We start from the raw sequence: 27,196 nt of genomic DNA on the forward strand, positions 1-27,196 counted from the left end.
TCTGTCACCCAGGTCAATCCTGCTTTATCAAAAGCAGTGTGAAATCGCGTACCCGACCCACATGACACTGGGTCCTGCTCGGGTAGGTTCTGACCCGGGTAGGTCATGCCAGTGTGAAAGGGGCTTAACATGCTAAATAAAAGGTGTGCTGAACTCAGTTCTGCTCCTTCACCTTCTACTGAGTGCTACTGAGATTTCACTGTGAGTGGCTTTGTTATTACCTCACTAGTGTTAATACCAAGTTTCATCACAACTGGAGAAGTAGTTTCTAGGTATATGAAACAATGTAAAGTGTGACATAGATGCGTACAAGCATCAGGGATTTAATGAAAACATTTACTAAAATGAAATACCCCCCAAAAAACTCCTGTATAACTAAGTTTGCAGGCATTTGGCCCTATACACACAGAAACTCAAATGGCACACAAAGTAAAGCTGTTACTATGGTGAGAGAAGTTAGGTATTTTGACCAAGCATAACTGACTTAGCAAAATGAGAGCTATACCAGTCCTAATTACACATGCCTAAGAACAAGGATAACTTTAATCAGTTTAGTCAGAAAAATCAATACTCGATTTCACTTTACAAGGAAAAAATATTTACCTGAGGCTGAGACAAAGCTGACATCTAAACCAAGAGATTCAGTTTCCACCAAAATATAGATTTCTGCTTTTGGGACAGATGCAGCTGGACATTCACAAATAATCAAATGTGTCTGCTGCTCTGCACAAAACCAAATCAGGGTGACCCTACAGAAAACACATTAATGTGCTGCTTGCATGCAGACAAGTCATTACTATAGCAACACAGACAGCATCACAATGAAGCAAAGCACAACAGAACTTGGTCTGAATTAAGAGATGTCAAAAAAGTTTTAACTTTAGCTCTCATTTGATGGGAAATACAGTGTAGACCAGAAATGTATAATGTATAAATCACAGCTATGTTGAAAGCATTTTTTTACATTACTGTATAAATAATATTTATGCTGTATATGACAAGTGGTAACATGACACAGGTCAGTTTGCATAAACAACACCACCAAAGAGGCCCCATATGACTGATTTACAGTACTTGGAATAACTTCTTGTGTTCTCAAGATAGTAAAAATGTAAGTGTATAGACAAAGAGACCTTCATATATCCTCACAATCTGATACTCCCAACACCTTAATAAATGCTAAATAATGTTAATAGCAAGTAAAGTTAATAGAAGGGCGACCAGAATTATCCCGGGTTTAAAATGCATGTCGTATGCAGACAGGCTAAAATAATTGAATCTATTCAGTCTTGAACAAAGAAGACTACGGGACGATCTGATTCAAGCATTCAAAATCCTAAAAGGTATAGACAATGTCGACCCAGGGGACTTTTTCGACCTGAAAAAAGAAACAAAGACCAGGGGTCACAAATGGAGATTAGATAAAGGGGCATTCAGAACAGAAAATAGGAGGCACTTTTTTACACAGAGAATTGTGAGGGTCTGGAACCAACTCTCCAGTAATATTGTTGAAGCTGACAGCCTGGGATCCTTCAAGAAGCTGCTTGATGAGATTCTGGGATCAATAAGCTACTAACAACCAAACAAGCAAGATGGGCCGAATGGCCTCCTCTCGTTTGTAAACGTTCTTATGTTCTCATGACATTGCTATTAAAAAGATACACCAGGTGGCAGAGTTGAGACGGCACTGAGTTTAAAAAGTTAAAAAATGCATCTAGAATATAAATAAGTAAGATTTACAGAGAAAAACAGATTAATCTCAGTTGCATAAGTATTCAACCCCTTTGCTACTGCAGCCCTAAATCAGCTCAGGTGCAAATTATCTGTTTGAAAGGTCACAAAATTAGTGAAATGGTTTCAGCCTGTGTGTACTCAAAGTGTTTAAAAAGACTTTCAAGCTGCAACTCACATTGTGATCCAACAACGCAACCATGAAGACCAAGGAGCTTTCGAAACATGTCAGGGATAAAGTGGTAGAGAGGCACAGAGCAGGAGAAGAGTACAAGAAAATTTCCAAGGCGCTGACTATCCCTCTCAGAACAGTGAAGTTCATCATTAAGAAGTGGAAGATGCATCATACCACCCAGACACTACCCAGATCAGGTCGCTCTCCCAAACTGAGCAGCTGGGCAAGCAGGAAACTGGTTCGGAATGTCACTCTGAAGCCAACAATGACCTTGAGAGATCTGCAAAATTTTGTGTCTGAGATGGGAGTCAGTGTTCATACATCAACAATAAGTCGGTCCCTACACAAAGCTGGCCTGTATGGATGGATGGCAAGAAAGAAGTCATTACTCAAAAAGCCACATCTTAAAGCACGTATGGAGTTTGCGAAAAAGCATGTAGATGATACTGCTGACATGTGGAAAAAGGTTTTGTGGTCAGACGAGACAGAAATTGAACTTTTCGGTCTAAATTCCAAGCGTTACTTCTGGCGCAAGCCCAACACTGCACATCACCCAGTCAATACCATCCCATTTGTCAAGCATGGTGGTGGTAGAATCATGTTATGGGGATGCTTTTCTTCAGCAGTGACTGGGAAGCTTGTCAGGATAGAGGGGAGAATGGATGGTGCAAAGTACAGGCGAATCCTTGAGGAAAGCCTGTTTGAATCAGCCAAGACTGAAACTGGGGAGGAAATTCATATTTCAGCAGGACAATAACCCGAAGCACAAAGCCAAAGACACACTGGAGTGGTTGAACAAGAAGAGCATGAATGTTCTTGAGTGGCCCAGTCAAAGTCCTGACTTGAATCCAATCAGAAATTTATTGCTAGATTTGAAGGTTGCAGTCCATCGACGATCCCCAACAAACTTATCAGAACTGGAGCAATTTTCTCATTAAGAATGGGCAAAAATGTCACCATCCTACTGTGAAAAGCTACTAGAGACCTATCCAAAAGACTCATAGTAGTAATTGCTGCAAAAGGTGCTTCGACCAAGTACTGACTTAAGGGGCTGAATACTTATGCAACCTGTAAATTTCATTTTGTACATTTTCTTTGCTGACATTTAACCTCCTCCTCATATAACAGTGTTCAGTTCAACCACTTTGAATAAAAAAAGTTTGTTTGAAAAACTGTGCATAAATTACTTGTAATTCAACAATATGTGAAAACTTTGCAGAGGGTGAATACTTCTGCAAACCACTGTATGTATATATATATATATATATATATATATATATATATATATATATATATACATACATTCACTCAAAGAGCCAGCTGCCCAATGAGCATGTGTTTGAATCAAAACATTGGAGGTATTTATTGGTTTTTGACGGTATGACAACGACTTCTTATTGTTTACGTTCAAATTCATGATTTATTCTTACATAATATAATGGTGTTCTATATATTGTGACAATCCCTCAATAACTTATGAAGTGTGACATACATACAGTACATACGACCACTGCCACTATACTGACGTTGCCAAGGATTCCAAAACTGTAATAAGTGTAAGATTTCCTTGGATTCAACAATTAAGATTCAAACGGTTGCTGTATGACTGATCAGCACTGAATGACTTTCACTTATTACGAGGGTTCTGAGAGGTGTTAAGAAATTCTGACATCTGGTATTTAGTACACAGTCATTCAAAGTGAATAGCGAAAACACCTGTGGGTGTTAAGTGTTGGCTGTCTTCACAAGCAAGCAATTCTGCATAGAATCAGAACATTTTTAAAATCTAGATCTCAATATTTAAGCAGCTTCTAGAATCTTCCTTTTTATTAAAAAAAATATGACTTCTTGCTTTATTTGCTTTTTTATTTTATAGAGCAAGTACAGTACATGTTTCTGCAGCAACCACTGTTATAAAGTGTCTTAATATTTACACTCTGCAGTAGGTCAATAATCTATACATGCCATCTTGTGGCAAAAGGGAGAACTGTGAGTTAAAATGAAGCTTGAATCTTCAGCAGCCACTATATTTGATGGACATAATGAAATACCAGTGTGCTTGTAATTTTGTAGGTTTATTTTAAAGCATAAAGCTATCTTGAGGGTCCCAAATGGCATGAGACAAAGCCACATGGGATATAAACAAGGGGGTCATTTCAGAAAATAAATTGGGGGGAGGCAAAGTTGTGTCAGCATTGACATTCTTCTGTGTCCCAAATAGCACCATGAATGAGAAAAAACAGCAGTAATTGGGCCTGTTTACAACGAGATAGCATGCTGCGCTTTGTCAACATCGTTCTTATTCTTAAAATAAATTACTTATATTTATTTTTTAAAGAAAATAGGAATTTAATGAAATTACAAGACTCATATTGGGTCAAAATAAATTGAAATCCCAAAACTCACAGCCCTACACATGAGCCTATATGAGTATTTCTACAAAGGCAAAGCTGCACTATCAATATAACTACTTATTCCTGTAATATTCATATTATATTTTAAGGTGTGTTATTGTGTGATACTAATCGAAATGTATGCCTTATGGTATTGTATAGAAAATGGCTAAAAGGTATACATATTGTAGCACTGGATGAAACTGCTATCAGAAAAAGAAGGCAGTCTTGACATTTGCAGCAGCAGGTTCACAGCAAGTATCACAGCTCACAGCACACAATTCTCCACTCTCTGAATCCACACACACTCACACGCCTGATGCACCCTCTTTTATCCCCCCTCAAACCCAGACACAGAAAACACAGTTACAAGTATGTGAGGCTTCGATCAATCAGCGCCCACTGACCTTTAACTAACAACAATTTAATAGATTATCATGTTCCTCACCCAATCAGAGTTCTGTACAGCTGCATGGGCTTCATGTGAACAGCACCTGGTGACCCCCGTGTAGACTGCCTGATCCTAGCACCAAGTCTCAGCACCCTGCCGCATGGTGCAAGAAATCAAGTCCAGCAAGTTAACAGTTCCGGAATGCAATACACTTGCCGCTACAATACTTTAGATTATTATTTTATAAAACCTTTGAAAGTGATGTCGCTTTAATGAGGAAGAAACAGAAATACGAGTCTCCCAAAGAAGTGTGTAAAAATAATATTGAAAATCCGACAAAATTTATCAAAAGTCAGTGAGTAGAAGTTTAGAAGATACCAAACCTACCTGTGTCTTGAATATTGTCCAGCACCAAAAAAAAAAAAAAAACATTTTTCCCTTGCAGTATATTTGCTGGAGGTGGCACAGAGGAAACATTTCGTACAAAAGGATTTTTCAAATTGGGGGAAAAAAAGCAACCGAAAAATGTAGCGATCACCCAAAAACCATTAAATTCTATTTATTATAAATTCACCCCCACAAGTCCCACTTATGCATGGAACAATTTTTAAAAAATATTTTGTTTGACCTCATGAAGACATAAGTACTGTACTAAAGGAAAAAAAAAATACCTTAGGGGGGAAATAATGAACTGAATCTCCAAATCTCTGCTGAACAGTTTAAAGGATTATAATTGTAAGTAAACACCATGTAGAAAATATCTTACTGTGATTGTTTTAATTAAAGGTCACCTTCTCCAGAGGAGTGAATTTGAATCAGTTTCATTTTTAAAGCTAATTATTATCAAGGCTTCACATAAATAAATTAAAAATTGTTTTCCCAACAGCACCATGAAACTCTACTAATGAGCATCATTAAGTCTAGGAAGGAGCAGGCAGATTTAAACTGACAATAAATCACATTTGCAAAAGGGCAAGAAAGGATAGAGCCCGTTGTCTGCTACAAAAACAAAATCCAATGTATTTTATTGAGAGAAAAATATAGCTTGTATTTAAATTTTGATTTCAGAACATTCCCATGCAGCATCCTGTTCCCACCAGGGGAGAGATGACATCTAAGGTGGGATAAATGTTGGTATTATTAAAACAAAATTCCAAATGTCACCAATTGCCTAAACTGGAAACAGGAGGTGTGACTTTTTGACAAGGTATAAAAACACATTTGTTGTAGAGCACACATTTGGTAACACAGGTCATTTTTTAAGACAGCTTTGAATTTAAGTTGCTCTTACACAGCATACTTAAAGATTCATGTTTAAATGAAATATAAAATGGGCACTGTGTCATACCAAAGTACATCAAACACAACTATAGACTATACAAGTGTAAACGACACAAGACTTTTTTGTATGTTGTATTGCTTTTTAATTATTTAAAGAGAGTAACCAATTACACAGTAAAACCTGTCTCATCCTGCCTCTACATACCGGCATTCTGTCCTGACCAAACCCCTATTGAAATAAATGGTGTGATACCCTCTACAGTCCGGAACCTATTATATTTAAGTATTGCCTGTCTAAAGCCAATGTAAATCTGACATAAAGTCTGGCATAAAGTCACATGATTTTTCTTTTCTAAGTTTATAACCATAAATCGTAAATACGCCTATGTTCTTTCCCCTATAGGTATGGTATATCTTATTTGTGTGGCTTCAGCCCCTTCTATTATTTCAGTATTAATCTGATTCATAGAAATTGTAACGTCAGTTCAGCAACTGTTTGACTTGATACTGCGTAAGCGAAACTGCACACTGGAAAGCTTAATTGAAGACCTGGCTCTAGAACAGGTGGGAACCACTGTCATAAAACAGAATAATTTCTGTTTTAATCTGTAGTATTTTGTATTTAATTATATCCTGATGTAACTATCACTGACACTGTTATCTGCTCCGTTACTAAATCGTATATTGTCATACTTGTACTTGCTAGAACCAAAGTCATTGTATTTATCTTGCTCTTAATTGTATTATTACTTGTACTGTGATTCTTGAAATGTATTTTTGTTTACGACTGTAAGTCGCCCTGGACAAGGGCGTCTGCTGAGAAATAATAATAATAATAATAATAATAATAATAATAATAATAATAATAATAATAATAATAATAATAATATAATTTTGCAGTTATGTGCACCAATAGTGCCCCACCTTAAACACTACAGCAAAAGCTGAGCCCCCCCACACTTCCTTTCAACATTTCCAGTTAATTGCATTTACTGACACTATGTTGTTGTTACAAATTTAATAATAATGTCATAGCAATTGTAAACTGTTAAAGTATGTATTAATACTTATTAATATCATAATTTTCTAATGCGTTAAAGTGTATTATGCTTTTTGTTGATACTGCAAATACTGGTAATCCCACAAGACACAATCGCCATTCTAATTACACCCTGAAGAAACAACCCTTTCAAAACAATCTGAGGAACAGTGAGAGAACAGACAGAGAGATGGGTCAGGGAACACCAATGCAAGACCATCATAAAATATTAGTGCATAGATTGATAAAAATAATTTCATGTTCTTTCTCCCAGTACAGGGATGTGAATGCTCTCGGGGTCCTGACCATATGTCTCACTTCATTAGCTACAGGAGGTGGCTATAACAGCATTAGCGTCTAATATGCAAATATCATGACAGACACATTCTGTTTGGGTACCACATTCTTCAGAAACTGTATAACTGTAAAGACCAAGAACTGAATGCAGCGACTCAACTGCTGTTTACAAAATCACACAGATTGTCAGAGGAGAAGCTTCAAAACAAATGTCCTTTGTCCTCTGGGATTTTAACTTCTGTTTAACTGCTTATTATGTACTGTACTTCAATGACAGTTAATAATGAGAGGGTGCTGTATAAACTAAAAGAAAAAAGTGTACAGTTCTACATTAAATGAAAAATAATGAAATACCATCTTAGCACAAGGATACGATGACACGCCAACTTTCTTTGCAACAGCAGCCTGAGAAACCACAAGACTTCAACTCCTTCAAGAGTTCAACGTGTTTATGCAATTTACGCAAGTCACAGCATAATCACGTACTCACTGCACTGTGCTACGTGAACCTGTCTTGCTCTGAAAAGCGATCTCCGTTCCTCATTTGAAAATACTGTATCCCAATTAAACCAAGTAACGTCCCAATTAAACTACATAAATAGCATTGGGAAGAAACATCTCCCAGAGTTGTATCCCATTTAAGCAGAAATCCCGATTATCAGTTTCACCATAAGAAGGCGCCGACTGTACTGGTATTATAAGCACCGTGAGTTGTTTGGTTTTTAGATTATGACCTACTATAATAAAATTTCCCTGCCAAGAACTTGTGTCAGGACCTAATTCGAAGCCCAAGGCAACATTTTAATATCCAATATACAGTTTTTTTTTGTGGGACTCCAGAGCTTAAAAACTATAATATGCCAGATACCGTTTTAGAGGGCCAGTGTATTTACGCAGTACAGTCAGCAGTCAAAAGTCAGAAAAACACTGCATACAATACTTTACATTTGATTTGGTAGGTTCAGTAAACTGTGATAGTGTATACTGTAGGTAACTAAAATATGTGTTTAATTATTTTTTGTGAGAAACAAAAAAGTTCAACAATATAGCAAAATACAACATTATTATTATTTATTTCTTAGCAGACGCCCTTATCCAGGGCGACTTACAATTGTTACAAGATATCACATTAGTTTTACATACAATTACCCATTTATTCAGGTGGGTTTTTACTGGAGCAGTCTAGGTAAAGTACCTTGCTCAAGGGTACAGCAGCAGTGTCCCCTACCTGGGATTGACCCCACGACCCTCCGGTCAAAGTCCAGAGCCCTAACCACTACTCCACACTGCTGCCCTCATCAATGATACTGTACAGTACCTGGTTTTACACACTTCAAAATATACAATATCATTCTTACAATATTTGTTTCAGTATGGAGTTACATTATTCACAGAAGTTAACTGTGAATAATCATCCATAGTGAATCACTAGTTCCTAGCAGACAAGCACACAGGCACATACATGCTTCTCCTCTGACCTCAGAATACATCCTAATAGGATATCCCACCTTCGATTTACCGCACCGATGATTAATCCACACAAAATCTGCCACAGACTAACAGTCAGTGGGAATATAAAGAGGAATGAATTCAACCAAAGCAAAACGCCTGGATAGGATTACATTTTACTGGGTTATCACCAGATTATCTGTACTGCACTTTTATCTGCTTTATCTGTTAGCTTTTCCATTTGCAAGATAAAACTGAATTGTATTTCAGGCAATGCAATGCTTCTTTACTTGGGCCTCTTGCTTTAACCCGAGCTACACAAATGTATTTATGAAATCAGGCAATATTAATTTAATATATATATATATTAAATAGTTTAATTTAGTCCTGACTATTACTGAATGTTATTCAAACAATGTCCCCAAACAATGTCCCCAAATAAATACATTACCTACATAATGAATGAATAAATGAATAACTAACTAATTAAATAACACCAAATAGCTATTTATGAAGTAAATTAAAATATGAGCTACTGCAGGTAAAATAAAACTGGTTTCTGGGGATCAGGCATTGTAACGGTAATACACTACTTCTCATAGAAAAGAGCATTTTTCATTCCATATTTCAGTCAACTAGTCATAGCATCATAAATATGTTTAAACCTTCCTGACACTGAATCCTCATTATACAATACAACACAACAAGAAAAACTTTACTATGACTAGATCAGCCATGAATTCTCAAACATACAAATTATTCTGAACCACTGGAAATAAAGACCAGTGTAAAGCTGCATGCTAGTTAATCTTCAAGTGAAGACAGCCACAGCCAGCGCTAACTCAAAATTCATGGAACAAGGACACAATGAAGAACCATTGATAAACAAAATCAACAACATAACAACAAACCACAATGAAGATTCAATCTAAAAGAAAAAAACAAGGCCTAATAAATGAACCTCAATCACAAGCAATTGGGTGACCTGACAAGTTGAATTAGAATACTGTGAAAGTGAAGAAACAAGAACCCAACACTTTTTTAAATAAATAAATAAAATATTTTACCCATAAATTACATTAATGCAAGAATAAGATTAATGGTGTCAACAAGTATCGGCAAAGAAAATACAGCAGAACTTCATTTATGCACACGCCGTTCATCTGTGACTCCCTGATGAGTTTTATCTCTGAAACAGTATTGCCAATGTAGACTTAATACCCTGTGGTGCACACACACACACACACAAAGATGCATAAAGACACGTGTCAGTCTAACCTCTGGAGTCTGTAATGCTTTATTTATTATTATTTTTGACCTCCTCCATCGAACCGTCGACCTTCTGCACTAAAGCCAGACACTCTACAGCTTCGCTCAAGGGGAATCCCCCTTTATGCACACATACAATGTGTCTATCCAGCCATCAGGGGTTGTTCATTACAAGTCGAAGCCAAGACAGCAGCGCTACAGATGCAAGGATTAATGTCTTGGTATGAACAGCAGAAGGATTCTGTGAAATTTGTTCTCCTGAGGCAGTTACTTAGTGAAGCCCAGTAAACATATTTTGCCTCACTGAAACAAAACACTATGATGGACTTTCTCAAGGTTAAAAAGAATGACTAGCAGCAGTGAATTGTTTAAAAAATGAATTAAAAAAATACTCCTGTTGGTAGGTTTTTTAAATTACACAGAAGGCTTGTTTATTTAGTTAAAAAAATGAATAGAATTGTATTTTTTGTTTGCAATCCCAAAAAACTAGCAACACTTAGCTACCATTATTTAATATCAATGAGTGTTAATGAGTGGAATAATTTAGCGATACCTTGTGATATTTCTAGCTGCTAGCCACACGACTTAGTTTACAGGACAATTGTGAGCTCTAATGGGCTGAATAACTTATTCCCATCATAAAATGCCTTATGATCTTCTAGCTTTGTAGTATATTTATTTTTTATTAGTATTTTTTATTTATTTTTTGGTAAAAGAAAAAGCTAGGGAAACAGGGTTGGAGGTGTATTGCATTTTGAAAAGATTTTGCTAGGAGTAAACTGATTTTAAAACATTCTTCTGTCTTTGTAATGCATTGTATTGCATACATCTCCAGTAAGTGCTAATTTGGTTTACATTACTAGTTTCTGTATTTTATTCATGCATATTCTAGTCACACAAATGGCACCTCATTTATCCACGGATTTCACACATCCGTGGACCTATGTCACCCTCTATGTTTCACTGTACCACAGTTACTAGCACTGTATATGTACTGCACAGATCAATCCCTTCAATAAATAAGAGGAAACATTTCATGCATCCAGATAAATGTCACCTACAGAATTGAACCCAGAAGGACATCCCTTACAAAAGTTTACCACAGTGTTTTTGCACAGTATTTTTCAGTTTTCCCATGCTTTTGCCATGGTTATGTTATGCATGTAGCATAGTTTATCATGGTTTGCCATGCTTATTAATACACCTTACCATACCTCGCTTCACAATGCTTAGCTATGCTGTACCATGCTTTCACTATGCTTCATTACACTTTGCTATGCTTTTACTATGGTCAGCTTTTATGAGGGATGTGCTTTGGTAAACACAGAAGTGACACCCTTCCTTGTGTTACAGTGAGACTCCAAGGACAGAAGCAGGAAAGCTCTCGGTGACTCACCAGTGCTGCTCTGAATGGTCCTCACTGTGGTGGTTGTGCGCGGTGGGGAGGCGGTCCGGAGTGACACACACTCGTCATCCTGAGAGCAGCCCTTCTCGATGGCCCTCACATAGCTGTGGCTCCTCATGCGAAAGAGGCCTGGCATTGGAAGATCCAAAGCATCCACCGCCTGAGACTCCATCTCACTGAACACGGATTCGCAGACTGACTCGAACTGGCCGTTCACCTCCACCTCACTCACCTGGGAATGGTGAAGAGAGGAGCAGAAATGAAAGCACAAGAAATCAAAACAAACGCCAGGTCCGTGGAGGGTTAAACTGAGCATTGCTTCTGAAAGGGATTTTCACAAGATTTCCTCAAACATAACCTCTGCTGTGTATTTCTTTGAAGTTAGATCTCTTGTTACTGATGTCAGTCTTCCCCTGAAGTTAAGTCTAGACACTGAAAACAAGTACTGGTGATCAACATTCTGCAACTCAGCTACACAGAATACTCTACAAGTGGAAGGACGCATTAAAAAAAAAAGCTTTATTGTTGAAACACACAAATAAATAATCACTATCTACAGCTATGGCCAAAAGTTTACATCACCTAGAATTTTAGGATTGAGATAATTTATTTAAAAAAAAACTACATGAACATAATTTGTTTCTTTTACTTAACACCATGTAATCAAAGAAACTACAAAATGATATCGCAAAAGTCTACCTGAAGCCATAACAGTAGTACAGTAGTTCATGTTAGATTTTGAAATTTCTAATTTTTCTATTTGCGAGTTTTTCGTAAAGTATAGGGAAAACTACAAAGCAGTACGTAATTCAATATGTTAACGTAACATTATTCAGAAGGTTTCACTCCACTTTATGAAGCAAGATTTGTTAATTCTAACAAGTGCAAAACTTTTGGCCATAGCTGTATAATTTCCAATAATATGCACTGAAATACAGTGCCTGTAGAAAGCCTACACCCCCTTTAACTTTTTTCACATTTTGTTGTGTCAGTGCCTCAGAGTTTCATGCATTTAGCATGAGGATTTTTTTTCCACTTATCTACACACCATACTCCACACTGTTAAGGGGAAAAAAGTTTTTATTGAGAAAAAAATGATATATTAAAAATACTAAACTGAAAGATCATAATTGGATAAGTCTCCACCCCCGAGTTAATACTTGGTGGAAGCACTTTTGGCAGCAATTACAGCTGTCAGTCTGTTGGGATAGGTGTCTACCAACTTTGCACACCTAGATTTGGCAATATTTGACCATTCTTCTTTACAAAACTGTCCAAGCTCTGACAAGTTCCTTTGGGAGCATTGATAGACAGCAATCTTCAAGTCATGCCACAAATTTTCGATTGGATTTAGGTTGGGGCTCTGACTGGACCACTCAAGGACATTTACCTTTTTGTTCTTTAGCCACTCCAGTGTAGCTTTGGCTGTGTGCTTTGGGTCGTTGTCATGCTGAAAGGTGAACTTCGGCCCCAGTTTCAGCTTTCTTGCAGAAGGCAGCAGGTTTTCCTCAAGGACTTCTCTGTACTTTACTCCATTAATTTTCCCTTCTATCCTGACAAGTGCCCCAGTCCCTGCCGATGAGAAACATCCCCATAACATGTTGCTGCCACCACCATGCTTCACAGTAGGGATGGTGTTCTTTGGGTGATGCGCTGTGTTGGGTTTGCGCCAAACATAATGCTTTGCATTTAGGCCAAAAAGTTCCATTTTAGTTTCGTCAGACCACAAAACTTTTTGCCACATGGCTACAGAATCTCCTGAGTGTTTTTTGCATACTTCAAAGGGGATTCAAGGTGGGCTTTCTTGAGTATTGGCTTCCTTCTTGCCACCCTACCATACAGGCCAGATTTGTGGAGTGCTTGGGATATTGTTGTCACATGCACACTTTGACCAGTCTTGGCCATAAAAGCCTGTAGCTCTTGCAAAGTTGCCATTGGCCTCTTGGTAGCCTCTCTGATCAGTCTTCTTGCTCGGTCATCCAGTTTGGAGGGACGGCCTGATCTAGGCAGGGTCTTGGTGGTGCCATACGCCTTCCACTTCTTAATAATCGTCTTGACCGTGCTTCAAGAGATATTCAAGGTCTTTGATATTTTTTATACCCATCCCCTGATCTGTGCCTTTCAACAACTTTGTCCCGGAGTTCTTTTGAAAGCACCCTTGGTGCTCATGGTTGAGTCTTTACTTTGAAATGCACTACCCAGCAGAGGGAACCTACAGGAACTGCTGAATTTATCCTGAAATCATGTGAATCACTATAATTTAACACAGGTGGAGGCCACTTAACTTGGTGTGTAATTTTGAAGGCGATTGGTTATACCTGAGCTAATTTAGGATTGCTATTACAAGGGGGGTGGACACTTATCCAACCAAGATATTTCAGTTTTTATTTTTAATTAATTTTCTACAAATTTCTAGAATATTTTTTTCACTTGGAAGTTGTGGGGTAGGATGTGTAGATAAATGAAAAATATATATATATATATATATTTTAATGCATTTTAATTCCAGGCTATAAGGCAACAAAAGGTGACAATTTTGAAAGGGGGTGTAGACTTTCTATAGGCACTGTACATAACGTTGTGACTATCTCCAAAACATAGCCATTGCAAGACTTGTTTATTATTTATTTCTTCATATATATTTCTATTGTGTGTGAAGACATTTAATGAGGTTATTTCTCTCAAGCAGGGGTGAAATTCTGTGCCGGTACTCAGTACCAGGACTTATTTTAAGCCAGTACTGGGTACCGGGACTTATTTTGCACATCCTCCAGGCATAACAGGTAGTTCGAGAATGCCTTCTACATCCCAATGCTTAGCATCCTGTCGACCCACCTGACTGATGGTGCTCATGGCTCTCATGTAGCTCTCATTTCGTGATCGGAATTTAGGAGAGGTGAGCAGCCCTGCTGGGTCCAGGCTGTCCAAACTCCTATTGATTGAAACTTCACTCACCGCCCTCAGGTAGCTGTGACTCCGGATCTGAAGTTTTGGAGAATGCTCAGTTGATATCCTTGTTAAAAGAAGAGAGATTGCAGATTAGTCTTAAGTAGTAAGCATTAAAGACATATAAGAATATTTGGGGAAAGCAGTCTAATAAGGCAGGCAAACTAGCTGGAAAGCATTCTGTGAAAATGAAAAGACACAGCAGTTGTTGATATTAGAGTTGTTGATATTTCATAACAAATGAAACCCATCAGTTTTGATAAAGTACGCTTTTATAAATTCAGCATCGCTGCAAACCAATGAATGAAGTTGGGTATGATACTATAACCCAGGGGTAGTGAATTGTTTTATGTGAAGGTCCGAAATTCTTAGTTGCAGCAAGGTGAAGGTTCGGAGCACATTTTAACTGACCCCTATCCCCAAACCCACAAATAAACACATAACTACACAAATATAATGGTTACACGTGTTGTTGGTTTTAGAGTTCTTCACTTGGTAATCAAAACAACTTGTTTCAAAAGCTGACTTGTTTCTACATGACTTCCTTCCCTGACAAAACTATAGAATTGTGTAACTACTGTATGTTTCTGTGTTAGCAGACCCAAACATTGTGTTTCACTATTGCAAAAACAAAGCATATTGTAGCAAACAAAAGTGAACAAACAAAATTAATATGCTTTATATTTGTGAATTCAAATAAAAATACAAAAACCTAGAAACAGCCCTCCAGATAAGGTTTTGAGTCTGGGAGTAACTTACCCCCTAATTTTAACACTGAGAGAGTAAAATGTATTTTCAAGCGGTAAAATGCGACATTACCTTGAAGTTATGAGTAATCTCGATAAATACTGTACAATCTTTAATGGTAATGGGGTAGGCAAAAAAGAGCCTTCCATTTTAACTGCAATGTTACTTTGAACTACTGTACAACTACTATAGGCACCTTTTTTTAGCAGTTGTCTCTGACAATGGTTCCAGTTGGATTTGTAGCTGGACTGGGGTGTTTACGCTTCAACCTGCGTAGCTTCAAATTTTTCTTCTTCTTACTGTGATTGGCTGCAAAGACAACAGGGCTAGCCAGAGACTGGATAATGTTTGTTGGGTTGGTTTTTCTTGTGTGCAGTTGGTTTTTCTTGTGTCCTAGTAACTGAAGACTTTGTATTCTGGGAGATGTAGTTGTCAGTGGAAGTTTTGGGGGAGGCAGACAAGCTGTGCAGCAAAATTGCTATCCTTATTTTTACGCATTAAATTGAAATTCGATGCGTATTTCAGATTTTTTAATGCACAAGTACGAAGCTTATCGGGACCGCTGCTTAGAAATAAAAAAGGTAGTAATTTTACATTCAGTACATTTCTAATCAGCGAATACTCACAGTAACTTAAGTGGTAGGTCCTCAAGGGGTTTGCGTTACAGGTGAGCTCAGTAACAGCAATGCAGAGGCGCACAGATATGTACCAGTCAAACACTAATATTAAATCATATGAATAATGTTCATTGTGGAGAACAAAGACCAACACACATATCACATAAATACTGTGTGCTTTCTCCGAATCAAAAGTATGCTACAGAATAACACGAATACACGTTGACTGTAAGTGTTTTTAAAATACATTATGTTTTACCGGTAATGTTTTTAATCTGCTTAGAAAACCTACTTAACAAAAATGGGCTTTGTAGTACTGGTACTCATTGGTCTTTTTCTTTGTGCAGTGCGATTTTTCTAAACTGGAACCATAAGGTATGAAAATTGTATCTAAATTGTGTATTTTAAAAGAAATTACTAATGATGATTATTGGCCTTAGAGATGGGAAAGATTGATGCTTGCAAAACAGGCGACAGCAGCCAACGCACGCAGCTTCACTTGATTTTAGCTTCTAATACTGTTGTGCATTTTGTTTCATTCATGCCGTTCACTGTATCTGCTACTTACTATCACAGCAACACCTACTGTACCCTTGTGCACCACGCTCTCATAATAACTATGGTGTCTCAAAAATTCATAGCATTTGCAATATGAATGCAAGTAAAAACAGCTTGTCACATGCTGTCCAGATTTGGACCGCAGCCCTCCTATTGACTACACCTGCTATAGCCGCTGTTGGATAGCTACCAACTGCAGACCTGTTAACATTGTAGCTTAGTTTTATTTCAATCACCACATTTATTTTGGAACGATATTACTTACACTTATGGAGGATATAACCATTACTCAGTGAATGTTTTGTTTTATTTAGGCAATTTCAAGTTATTAATAAAAGAGAATTACAAATTATTATTATTATTATTATTATTATTATTATTATTATTATTATTATTATTATGACGAAGTACTCTCACAACAAATAGATAGGGTGTAAACAGGGCAGTGCTTGTATATTTATTTTCATAGAAAACAAAATAAACAAACAAAAGCCTAACTCCTTCTAGGAGTGCTAAACTAAACTTTTCAAGTCCTAAACTATAACGGGACAGCTACGCTGTTTACTGGTAACAAGACACATACACTTCACAATAACTTTCTTTAAGGTATCAGTAGCAATCCTTAATCGGAGGCAGCAGAAACAGGTGTGATGGATGCAGGTGAAAACGGCAGTCCGATGATGCGCTATGACACACAGAGAACACTTGAAATTATTGTAGCGTGCACGGGGGTAGGCAGCAGCAGGGCTGGTAGGTGACGTAATCACACACAGGGATATAAGCCTGATATACGCTCCTTGCAAAGGAGCCGGCTCTTTTGTATAGTGGTACCAGGTTCGCCCTCCGCCTGTGTGTGGATTGCCTCACCCTGTTTGGTGCGACTGCCTGCGTTGACCTATTTCACTACATTATGTTGGTATTGTTTGAATGAGAATTGAACCTTTATTTTTAAACGAGATATACAGTGCCGTGAAAAAGTATTTGACCCGTCTGATTTTCTGCATTTTTGCATATTTTTGACACTGAATGTTATCAGATCTTCAACTAAAACCTAATATTAGATAAATGGGACCCTGAGTGAACAAATAACAAAAAATGATACATATTTCATTTATTTATTAAAGAAAGTTATGCAACACCCAATGCCCATTTAGACTCAATAACTGGTTACGCCACCTTTAGCAGCCACAACTGCAACCAAACACTTCCTGTAGTTATTGATTAGTCTCTCACAGCGCCATGGAGGAATTTTGACCCACTCCTCCATGCAGAACTGCTTCAACTCAGTGACATTTGTGGGTTTTTGAGCATGAACTGCTCGTTTCAGGTCCTGCCACACCATCTCAATGGGGTTTAGGTCTGGACTTTGACTAGGCCATTCCAAAACTTTAAATTTCTTGTTCTTCAACCATTCTGATGTAGACTTGCTTGTGTGTTTCGGGGATCATTGTCTTGCTGCATGACCCAGCTGCGCTTCAGCTTCAGCTCACGGATGGATGGCCTGACATTCTCCTGTAGAATTCTCTGATACAGAGCAGAATTCATGGTTCCTTCAATGATGGCAAGGCGTCCAGGTCCTGATGCAGCAAAGCATCCCCAAACCATGACACTACCACCATCATGCTTGACCGTTGATATGAGGTTCTTACTGTGGAATGCATTGTTTGGTTTTCGCCAGACATAACAGGGCCCATGTCAGCTAAAAAGTTCCACTTTTGACTCATCTGTCCATAGAACATTGTTCCAGAACTCTTGAGGATCATCCAGGTGCTTTTTGGCAAACTTGAGAGGAGTATTCATGTTCTTCTTAGTGAGCAATGGTTTCCGCCTTGCTACTCTGCCATGAATCCCATTTTTGCCCAGTGTCTTTCTGATGGTGGAGTCATGAACACTGACCTTAGCCGAGGTGAGAGAGGCCTGCAGATCCCTGGATGTTGTTCTAGGGTTCTTTGTGACTTCCTGGACGATTTTACGCCTTGCTCTTGGAGAGATTTTGGCAGGACGGCCACTCCTGGGAAGATTCACTACTGTCCCAAACTTTCTCCATTTGGACAATATGGCTCTGACTGTGGTTCGGTGGAGCCCCAGAATCTTAGAAATGGCTTTGTAACTTGCATCAACAACTTTTTTACGGAGGTCTTCAGGAAATTTTTGTTCGTGGCATGATGTTGCCTCTAGAACCTGTGTGCTGACAACTTCACTCTGATGGTAAGGGCCAAAGTTAGTCAGATTTGTATTGGGCAGGGCTGGCCTGGCCCAAATCAGGCCTGGTTGTTAACCAAAGTACTCAAGCAGCTGACACTAATTATCCCTTTAATTGGGTTGAGTTAACTGGGGGGGGGGGGGGGGGGGCAATGTTTCATTAATTCAAAATTGCATGTTTCATTACCTTGCACACCAAACAAATGAAAGAAGCACCAAACTTTGGTGTCATTTTTTCTCTCAGACTCCCTCTCTATACTACTACAACCCACAAATAAATCTGAACAAATACAACAAATACATTGTGAAAAATGTGCAAAAATGCAGAAAATCAGACAGGGGGCAAATATATATTATATATACATATACATATATATATACCGTATATATATATATATATATATATATATATATATATATATATATATATACACACACACACACATACACACATATATATACATACATACACATATACATATATACACACACACACATATATATATTCTTACTCTTGATAACTGTGATGCAACATGGGGATTTTGTAGGTAGTTCCCAATGTACGTGTTTCATAGAATGCATTCCAGAAGTCTGTTAAGCCGGGTCCACACATTGAGCGATCAGTTGCACAACTTGGTTGCGTGTAACTGAATCATATGTGGACGTTTCTGCAACCAGTTGCTTACAGTAGAGACAAGCTCTACTTTCAAGCAATCTGCTGAGCGAGTTGTACTAGTGACGTTTTTTATCACGTGCACGGTTGCGAAATAGGATTGGTTGTTACACTCTCCTGACTGTTTACTTTCCTGTAGTAAACAGCCAGTAGATTATGAAAATTATCTGGGGAGAGGACGACATCAAGCGTTTGTCAGAACTAGTTCAGTATAGGAGGTATTATGGAAAGTAAACGACAAATGATACCAGTTTTATTTATTTTTTTACGAGATGCAGCTATGCAAGAAATTGTCGAAGAACTGTAACTTATTGAAGCGTCTGTGAAAGCAGAACATATCGTCTCAAAACTCTACTCTCTCCACACTGTGTACACCAGATAATCGAAGAGAAGCGCGACCTCCCCTGATAATGTATAGAAGTTGTCGGTGTGGCGGTTTCACCTTTTCTCATTGTGGAAAGACCAGGCCAACCTTGTGAGTAATTGTTAGATGTATAAAAAGGTCTAAAACCAATAAGATGGCCCACCCCCTCTACACATGCAGGCTCACAAAAGGTATATTTTGCAATTGTACTTAATTACAGTTACATCAATTACATATTGTCACTACCAGAACTATATTAAAAAGCAGTAGGCCATGCTCTGCTGAATACAAAAAAAAAATCAATAATACAACAATTAATCCTTAGGCACTAATTAACAATAACTGATTCATAAATAAAGGCTCAAGCCAGTCAGAGACACCACCCTTCCATGACTCCCCCAGCACAATGCCATTTTATAATGTAACGCAGCCTACCGGCTGAGGCTCACTTTTCACCCTTAAAACACAGACACAGACACAGAACGGTACTTTAAGCACTTTTGTGCACTTTTATTTAAAAATAACAAAACAAATAAACAAACAAAAACCTAACTCCCATTGGTGTGCTAACTAAACTTTTCTTTTATTTCTAACTAAGGCTGGATGACTAAGCCGTTTACCAGCCAAAAACACTTTTTCACACATAGGTTCATCAACCTTAATCAGCCTCAGGTGCTTCCAATTAGAATGGAGCCAGGTGACTCCCCTCTGACTCAGTAATCCTATGGCATTCTGGGGAAGGTAGTTCTGCAGCCCCCTCCTGGACTACATCTTTTCTCTTCCTCCCCCTACTCTGCCACAATAAACACCACAAACATCCCCAGAGACGAATCAGTAACAGCAATAACAATAACAATGACAGTAACAAATGTTGCAGAAAGAATGAAACCCAATTTTGTTTACTGTGGTTACTTTTATTACGCTAAACCAAATTGAATGCCATTAGCTGTAGCCTTTTTAATCGTTCTCAGCTTCTACAAAGTTGCAGATTTGAAGTTACTTATAAAATGTTATACCTAACATGGAATCTGCAACTGTTTAAGAGCTAAAAACAATTAAAATGGTCTAATTATTGAAATTATTAGTTCAATTAACAGTTTGGTTAAGTAATTGAGAGCTCAGTTGGAATGGAAACTGGAAGACACAGGGGGTCATCAGGACTGGGTTTGAGAACTCCTAATCTATATCATTCCCTACTGCCAGGAAAACAGTGCTCTCAGAGGTAAAAATGAAATCCATTAGTTCATCCTGAATTCAGCGTGCATTGACATCTGACATTGCTGTTGCAATGGAATAATGGCTGTGACTTCCTTGCTCCGCCAAGGTGCAGGGATAATAGACATTGATTGGGTGTCCTCAATGTCCACAGTTTGTCCCGGCATATACATTTGTGCAGAAGCTGGGTCTCCTGAGAGAAAACTGTGGAGGGCACATGCTGCTTTAGTGATGGCCTTCGCCTTATCACCAGAAAGACCTGGAACCGCTGAACAAAAATCCCAAATGCATTCTCTACACTCTTCATGCATGGGAGACTCTGTAATTATATATTCTTTGTTCATCATTAAGGTTCTTGCTGGGGTATGGCTTCATTATGTTACTTTTCAAGGGAAATATGTCATCGGCCAATAATAAGTACAGTTTTTGATTACGATTTACAAGATTACGATCAGGCAGTGCATCGCTGTCTAGGATGCACAGGGTGTTGTTTTCCAAAGCAGTGTACAGGCTTGAATTTCTGAAAACACCACCATCTGAAATTGTGCCTTGGCAACCAACATCTATGTAGAGAAATCGATAAGACGAGTCAGCCACTGCGAGAAGCACAATACTGTAGGTGTGCTTGTAATTGAAATATGTGGACCCTGACCGAATAGGAGCCTGCAGGACAATGTACTTGCCATCCATTGCCCCAATGTATCGTGGAATATTCCACCTGTACATTCAACATTTTTAGCAACATCCAACCATTGCTCTTTGGAGTTAGGCATCTGTAACACAAGCAACATAAAATATGCGTCTACTTTTAGAAACATAAAGAAAACTTCTGAAAATGCAGTAGTTTAACAGTTTCATATGGCAAAACTAAATTTCTTGAAAACTATATTCTACCCACAAGCTTACAGAAATGTACTACCAGAAAAAGACATAAACTTGTTTCTCTGAAGCTTTACATAATTCAACAGTGTTGTTTTGTATGTGTATTTTATAAATAGGATGCTTGCATGGAATATACAGCTGTTTGGAGTACAGCAGCAGTGTGGAGTAGTGGTTAGGGCTCTGGACTCTTGACCGGAGGGTCGTGGATTCAATCCCACGTGGGGGCCACTGCTGCTGTACCCTTGAGCAAGGTACTTTACTTAGATTGCGCCAGTAAAAACCCAACTGTATAAATGGGTAATTGTATGTAAAAATAATGTGATATCTTGTAACAATTGTAAGTCGCCCTGGTTAAGGGCGTCTGCTAAGAAATAAATAATAATAATAATAATACTCCACAGTATTTTGTATGAAGCCCAATGTGTGGGCCCCCAGTCGGCACCAGAATACAGCTCCCATCCTGTTGCATCCTCATCCCCTACATATGTGTCATTATATAGGGGCGCTCACATTACCAATAAAAATGTTCACTATTAATAATTTTTTTTTTTTTTTTTCACTATAGTATAGCCAGAGAACGAATGGGTCACCTGTGGACGTTATATATACATAGTTGGGTGCTGGGGAATCGTAGGTGGGAAGGTCTAGGGTGGCTTGTGCCATGTAATACTAATTATTAAGATATTTTGTTATTTGTTGCCTGAGCATTGTTGCAGTTATTGTTTGTTTTTGTTACAGGGGAGGAGGTCATGAAAGGGCAATAAAGAAATGTACTTCATTTTCTTTTGAAATCTGTTCAATAGATCCCACAACATTATTGTCATTAAGTAAAATAAAATGGTATACATACATAGGAAAGGTTTGTTGATTTTATGACGTTTACATTAGTTAACTTTCACTATGTTATATGTTCCTTACACAACATATGAAAATGAAATAATACAAATATTGCTCTCCTTTGCTTTTGTGCTTACCTATAAATAGTTGTCCTTTATTACCTGGTACACTGCAGCACACACAACAGGCATGATCACAGACAGGGCCTGTTTGAGATTTTGTATAGATATCCCAAACTTCTAAACGTGCCACCTGTAGCCAGGTATCGCAGCGTCACTGACAGTCTCTCCTCTCTTGGAACGTATCTTTCTTTTCAATTACAGGTTTCACTAAATGCAATAATAATTCAAATGATCCAGTATCCATCTGTAAAAAGTCCCTGAATTTCTCTGTGTCTTCAAGTCTCAACTCCTGGACAAGGCCTCAGCCAAGGTTTTGTCCAGTATTTACATGGCTTCACTTCTGCTTTTAATATTACATTTAAAATAACTACAGATGAGACGACTATAACATCCAGTTCGTCATCATTAATTAGTGAAGCCATCGTTTACTAAAGATAATGACAGACTGAAGGAAAGAACCGGCAGCACCAGCAGGGTCAGCGTAATTGCCAAAAAATAAATAAAAAATACACACACTTCTAAATGCGGGAATCTTGTTGCGCAACTAGTTACTCAGGTGATTAAGTTGTGCAATTTCGAGAGCGATTTGGTTGTGCAACTGATCGCTCAGGTGTGAACCCGGCTTTAGACTGTCGTAAATGACCCCTACTCCAGTACCTTTTTCCACTTTGCAATTTTCCAGTAAGCGCTTGATCTCAGTATCAGCATCCAATACATTTTCAATGGACTTTGCCTATCAAAATTGTTTGTTTCTCTAACAGAATATCAGGTGAATCCAAAATTGCAAAATCCTCTTCCTGCAGTTCTTCACTTTCATATGTTTCCTATGTTTCTCATACACTGGATGTCTGATGTGTAAACTTGCAGAAGCCTCACTTGTATTAGTATCTGCATATACCTGACCCTGTAAGAAAAGCACAGACCCTAGTTATAATGATAATATTCTGCCACAATATATATTGAAAGGAGATATCCACCAATGATTTGAATTGACAATTCTTTATTGCATTTGACAGAGCCATTGCCCATGAAGGAACATAATATACGTTTTGTCTCATGGCCTTGTCCATTGGAGCTCTATAGCTGCCCCATGTGCTGGCTGAACTGTGATGTAATGATTATTGATTGATGACAGCTATAACCAGCGGGCTGGACAAGTGGCACTCGGGGGAACTTTCCCCAGCCCCATGAGCTGGCTGAACTTTAACGCAATGATCATTGATTAATGACAGTTATAGCCAGCGGGCAGGACAAATGGCACTCCTTCCCCCTGGACAAGACAAGTTGCAAGGTGGAGGCAGGGGAGTAGGAGGACCAAACAAAGAAACACCAAGGAGGCGTAGGCATAGGCCAAACAGTTTGATTACGTATGCTTAGTGGGAAGATCCTCCTTTCAGAAACACAACATAGTTTCCTATATATATATATATATATATATATATATATATAGGAATTTTGTTTAAAAACATTGTAGTCTCTATAAATAATTTTAATTAGCTTGAATGTACTGCAATATGGGAAAGACTTACTGTTAAGTAGAAATATTTGTCATTGAAGTTTAAAAGTTTATTTTAGTATTGCTATATATACCCCCTTGCGGTTTTTATAGTTCTAGATAATATTTGCTTTTTATAGATTTATAGGTGTTTATAATCTAGGATGCTGGATAATAATTGTGTTCTATATATAGATTTCTAGCTCACAACATTTGTAAATCAGCCACGTTGTCCTTTTTTCATATCAGATCATTTTGGAAAGTTCATGTCGATATAATGTTCTCTTTCTTTTACTCTGCTTTTAGTCTTTTTACATGGAATGGAGATTCAGATTCAAATTTAAATTAAACTCTGCAGACTCAATTAGGCACTATAGCATGAAAGGAAATCTGCAACTATAGAAATATCTAAGTGAGGAACAGTTAACTACACTTAAGCTGCCCATGCTTAGTGAAATGCTAATGTGCCTGACACTTTCTGGCCCATGAGAAAAATCCATTCTGAATGAATACAGTTAAAGGTCATATGGGCAGGATTAAAAGATTATAACTATGGTGCAAATATCATTGCTGAAATGTAACTTTTGAGGTCAAACTCCAATAAAACTGGCCCTGGAAGTAGTCTTGTGGGACTTGTCCAAAGAACAAAGACTGAGTAAAGTTAGCATTAAGTGTTGGAGATTCCATATCGAGGCCATGGGGAATTTGGTCATGCCCTGTTTTGCTGATGCAGAATAAGCCAATATCTTCTGCATGTCAGTCATGATGAACTTAACTGTGTTCATTGTAGAGGCAATGGACTTTTTATTTTATCCATAAGAAAATAGACATGTTCATTAGAAATATATAAGGAGTTCAATACAATAACAGATATACAGTGATTCAACAACTACAAAAAAATGTAAATCACATATGTATTATAAAAAAAACAGTGGTGTCATGTATTGTTTTTAGTTAACTGTCAGTAAATGAAAACACTTACTATATAACCAGCTGCAATGAAAATAACATGGCAGTAATGCACAGGCAACAGCCTCTGGTAAAATGGAATACTGAACTATCAATGCATCTGTGACATGTTTGTATATGCAATATGAAAGTTCGGTTGGACAATGTTTACTGTAGAAATGTAATTTTGGTAGTAACTACTATTTTCTCCTCTGGATCCCCAGTAGCTCAGAATAGCACGTGCCAGTAAAATGCCTAAAATATACAGTTGTGGGGTGCTGATATCATTTCCCAATACATTTTACTTCAGAGTGCAATTCTAAGCTATATATGTGACAGTAAAAACTGAAACAGAAACATTGTATTTATTCTCACATGCAAGAGGTGTGGCAGATTATCATTTTTATTTTATTTGTGTCTGTAGCAGGTTGCAGCTCCAAAAAAAACCCCAGAAGAGGTTAGCTTTTTTGATCTGGATTTCTACCACTGCCTGTTTTAGCAACCCTCGCACAGATCAACCAGGTCCACACACAGGATTTAGAGGTGCAGTGAGGTTAAGTATAAATGGTAGGGTTATCAGGTTTATTAAGGTGAAACCAGTAATCGGTATAAAAGTTTACTACAGTATGCTTTACCATACCTCTCCATGCTTTACAATGCTTACCTATGCTTTACCATGTTTTCACTATGATTTATTACACTTTGTTATGTGTTTACTATGGGACACTTTTGTAAGGGCCTTTTAAGTGAAGCCAGAAACTGATAAAAATACAAAGCCTATTAAAACGAGTCTGTTTACAAAGAGCGGACCTAATATGGCTGAAAATGTATGTCTAACATGTCTTGGTTATTAATGCATTTTTGCGTAAGAGGAGATAGCTATACTGTAACATCACACATAAATCAAGGTGTCACCCACTAATTAATTGTGCACATAGGGGACTGTGCCAGGGAGTACCCTGTCGCTGGTTCTTGAGTGCATGTGTGCCTTTATGGAAGCAGCTGGGAGGCGCAACAGGAGACGCGTTGCTAAGCAACTAATTGAGCAGGTAGGCTCACCCGGTGCCGAGTTGATCGGGAGGTCCTGATTGGATGGGGGGGGGGTGCCCGGGGAGGCTGTGCAGAGCTCAAAAAGGCGTCTGTGCCACAGCTCGAGGCTACTGCACGGCCATAGCCATACAGACGGACGCTGAGCGAAAGCTTGCTGTGTTTACATCGAGGAGGAGAGTGTCCGCTCCATGGTGAGAACTACTAAACGAAACCCTTCCACTGCAAGACGGTGCTCGGGGAGGTATTGCCCAGCCGAGGCCGTTTGAAGAGGTCAGAGTCGCCGTGAGGATGCCGGGACCGGGAGTGTATAGAGAGGATTTGTGTAGTGTAGTAGGTTCCTGGAGCGGGATGTTTCTTTTATTGAGGCTAGTGCTTGCCTTGTGTGGCAAACTTTAATTTTTAGCTTTGTTTACTTTTCTTTTCTTTATTAAATCTGACACTAGGGCTACCATTGCTGGTACCCTAGTGGCAGCACCTGTGTTGTGATTAAATCTGCGTGCTTGTGCGGCGTGTTAACACCCAATGCTCTGTGTCTGCCTCAGTATTATTCAGTGACGACCCACGTATGTAACATCACCCTGTTACAGGGCCACATACTGTACTAAAACAGTTCACCATGCAAATGTTGACTGTAATTTTGCAGTTCACCTTGTTTTCCCATTTTTCCCCATACTATGGGATTTAAAATGCTTGCCTGAGCTTTACCACGGATTCCCTATTTTTTCATATATTTGCTTCACCATTGCAAACTTTTACCATTGCAAACAGCTGTAAACTTTTATAAGATCCAAGGATTTGCAGTCTTTTCTGTATGATGATACAAGGACCAGTATAATCGACCCAACTCTGGATGTTAATGTTCAATATGTTAACGTTATTCAGCAGGTTTCATTCGACTTTATGAATCAAAATTATTTAATTCTATAGGTGGACTCTAAACTTTTGGCCATAGATGTACGTAACACATACCTGTACAGCTGTAGGTCAGTTATACTGCATTTCCTGAGGACACTGGACTGGAAACAGTATTTAAACAGGGCCTACATTTTTGTTTCTTGAATATGCAAAAGTTTTGGAATACCTCACCATTAGAGTGACCTGGGAATAACC

General features: G+C 38.2%; 1 protein-coding gene across 5 annotated transcripts in view; it reads right to left on the minus strand.

Annotated features, from left to right (window-relative positions):
- Positions 1-27,196, minus strand: part of LOC117394802 (disks large-associated protein 1-like) — a 244,271-nt gene that overhangs the window by 61,850 nt on the left and 155,225 nt on the right. For 4 of the 5 annotated variants that reach the window (XM_033993395.3, XM_033993393.3, XM_059015273.1 and 1 more), the window contains 2 exons: positions 14,266-14,443; positions 11,422-11,662 (listed from right to left, as the gene is read on the minus strand). In XM_033993395.3, coding sequence (XP_033849286.2) covers positions 11,422-11,662; positions 14,266-14,443 — 419 coding nt within the window. The remainder of the gene's footprint in view (positions 1-11,421; positions 11,663-14,265; positions 14,444-27,196) is intronic. The other variant, XM_033993396.3, reaches the window with a different exon arrangement.

The sequence above is a fragment of the Acipenser ruthenus genome, chromosome 3 (genome assembly GCF_902713425.1).
Source record: "Acipenser ruthenus chromosome 3, fAciRut3.2 maternal haplotype, whole genome shotgun sequence".
NCBI lineage: Eukaryota > Metazoa > Chordata > Actinopteri > Acipenseriformes > Acipenseridae > Acipenser > Acipenser ruthenus.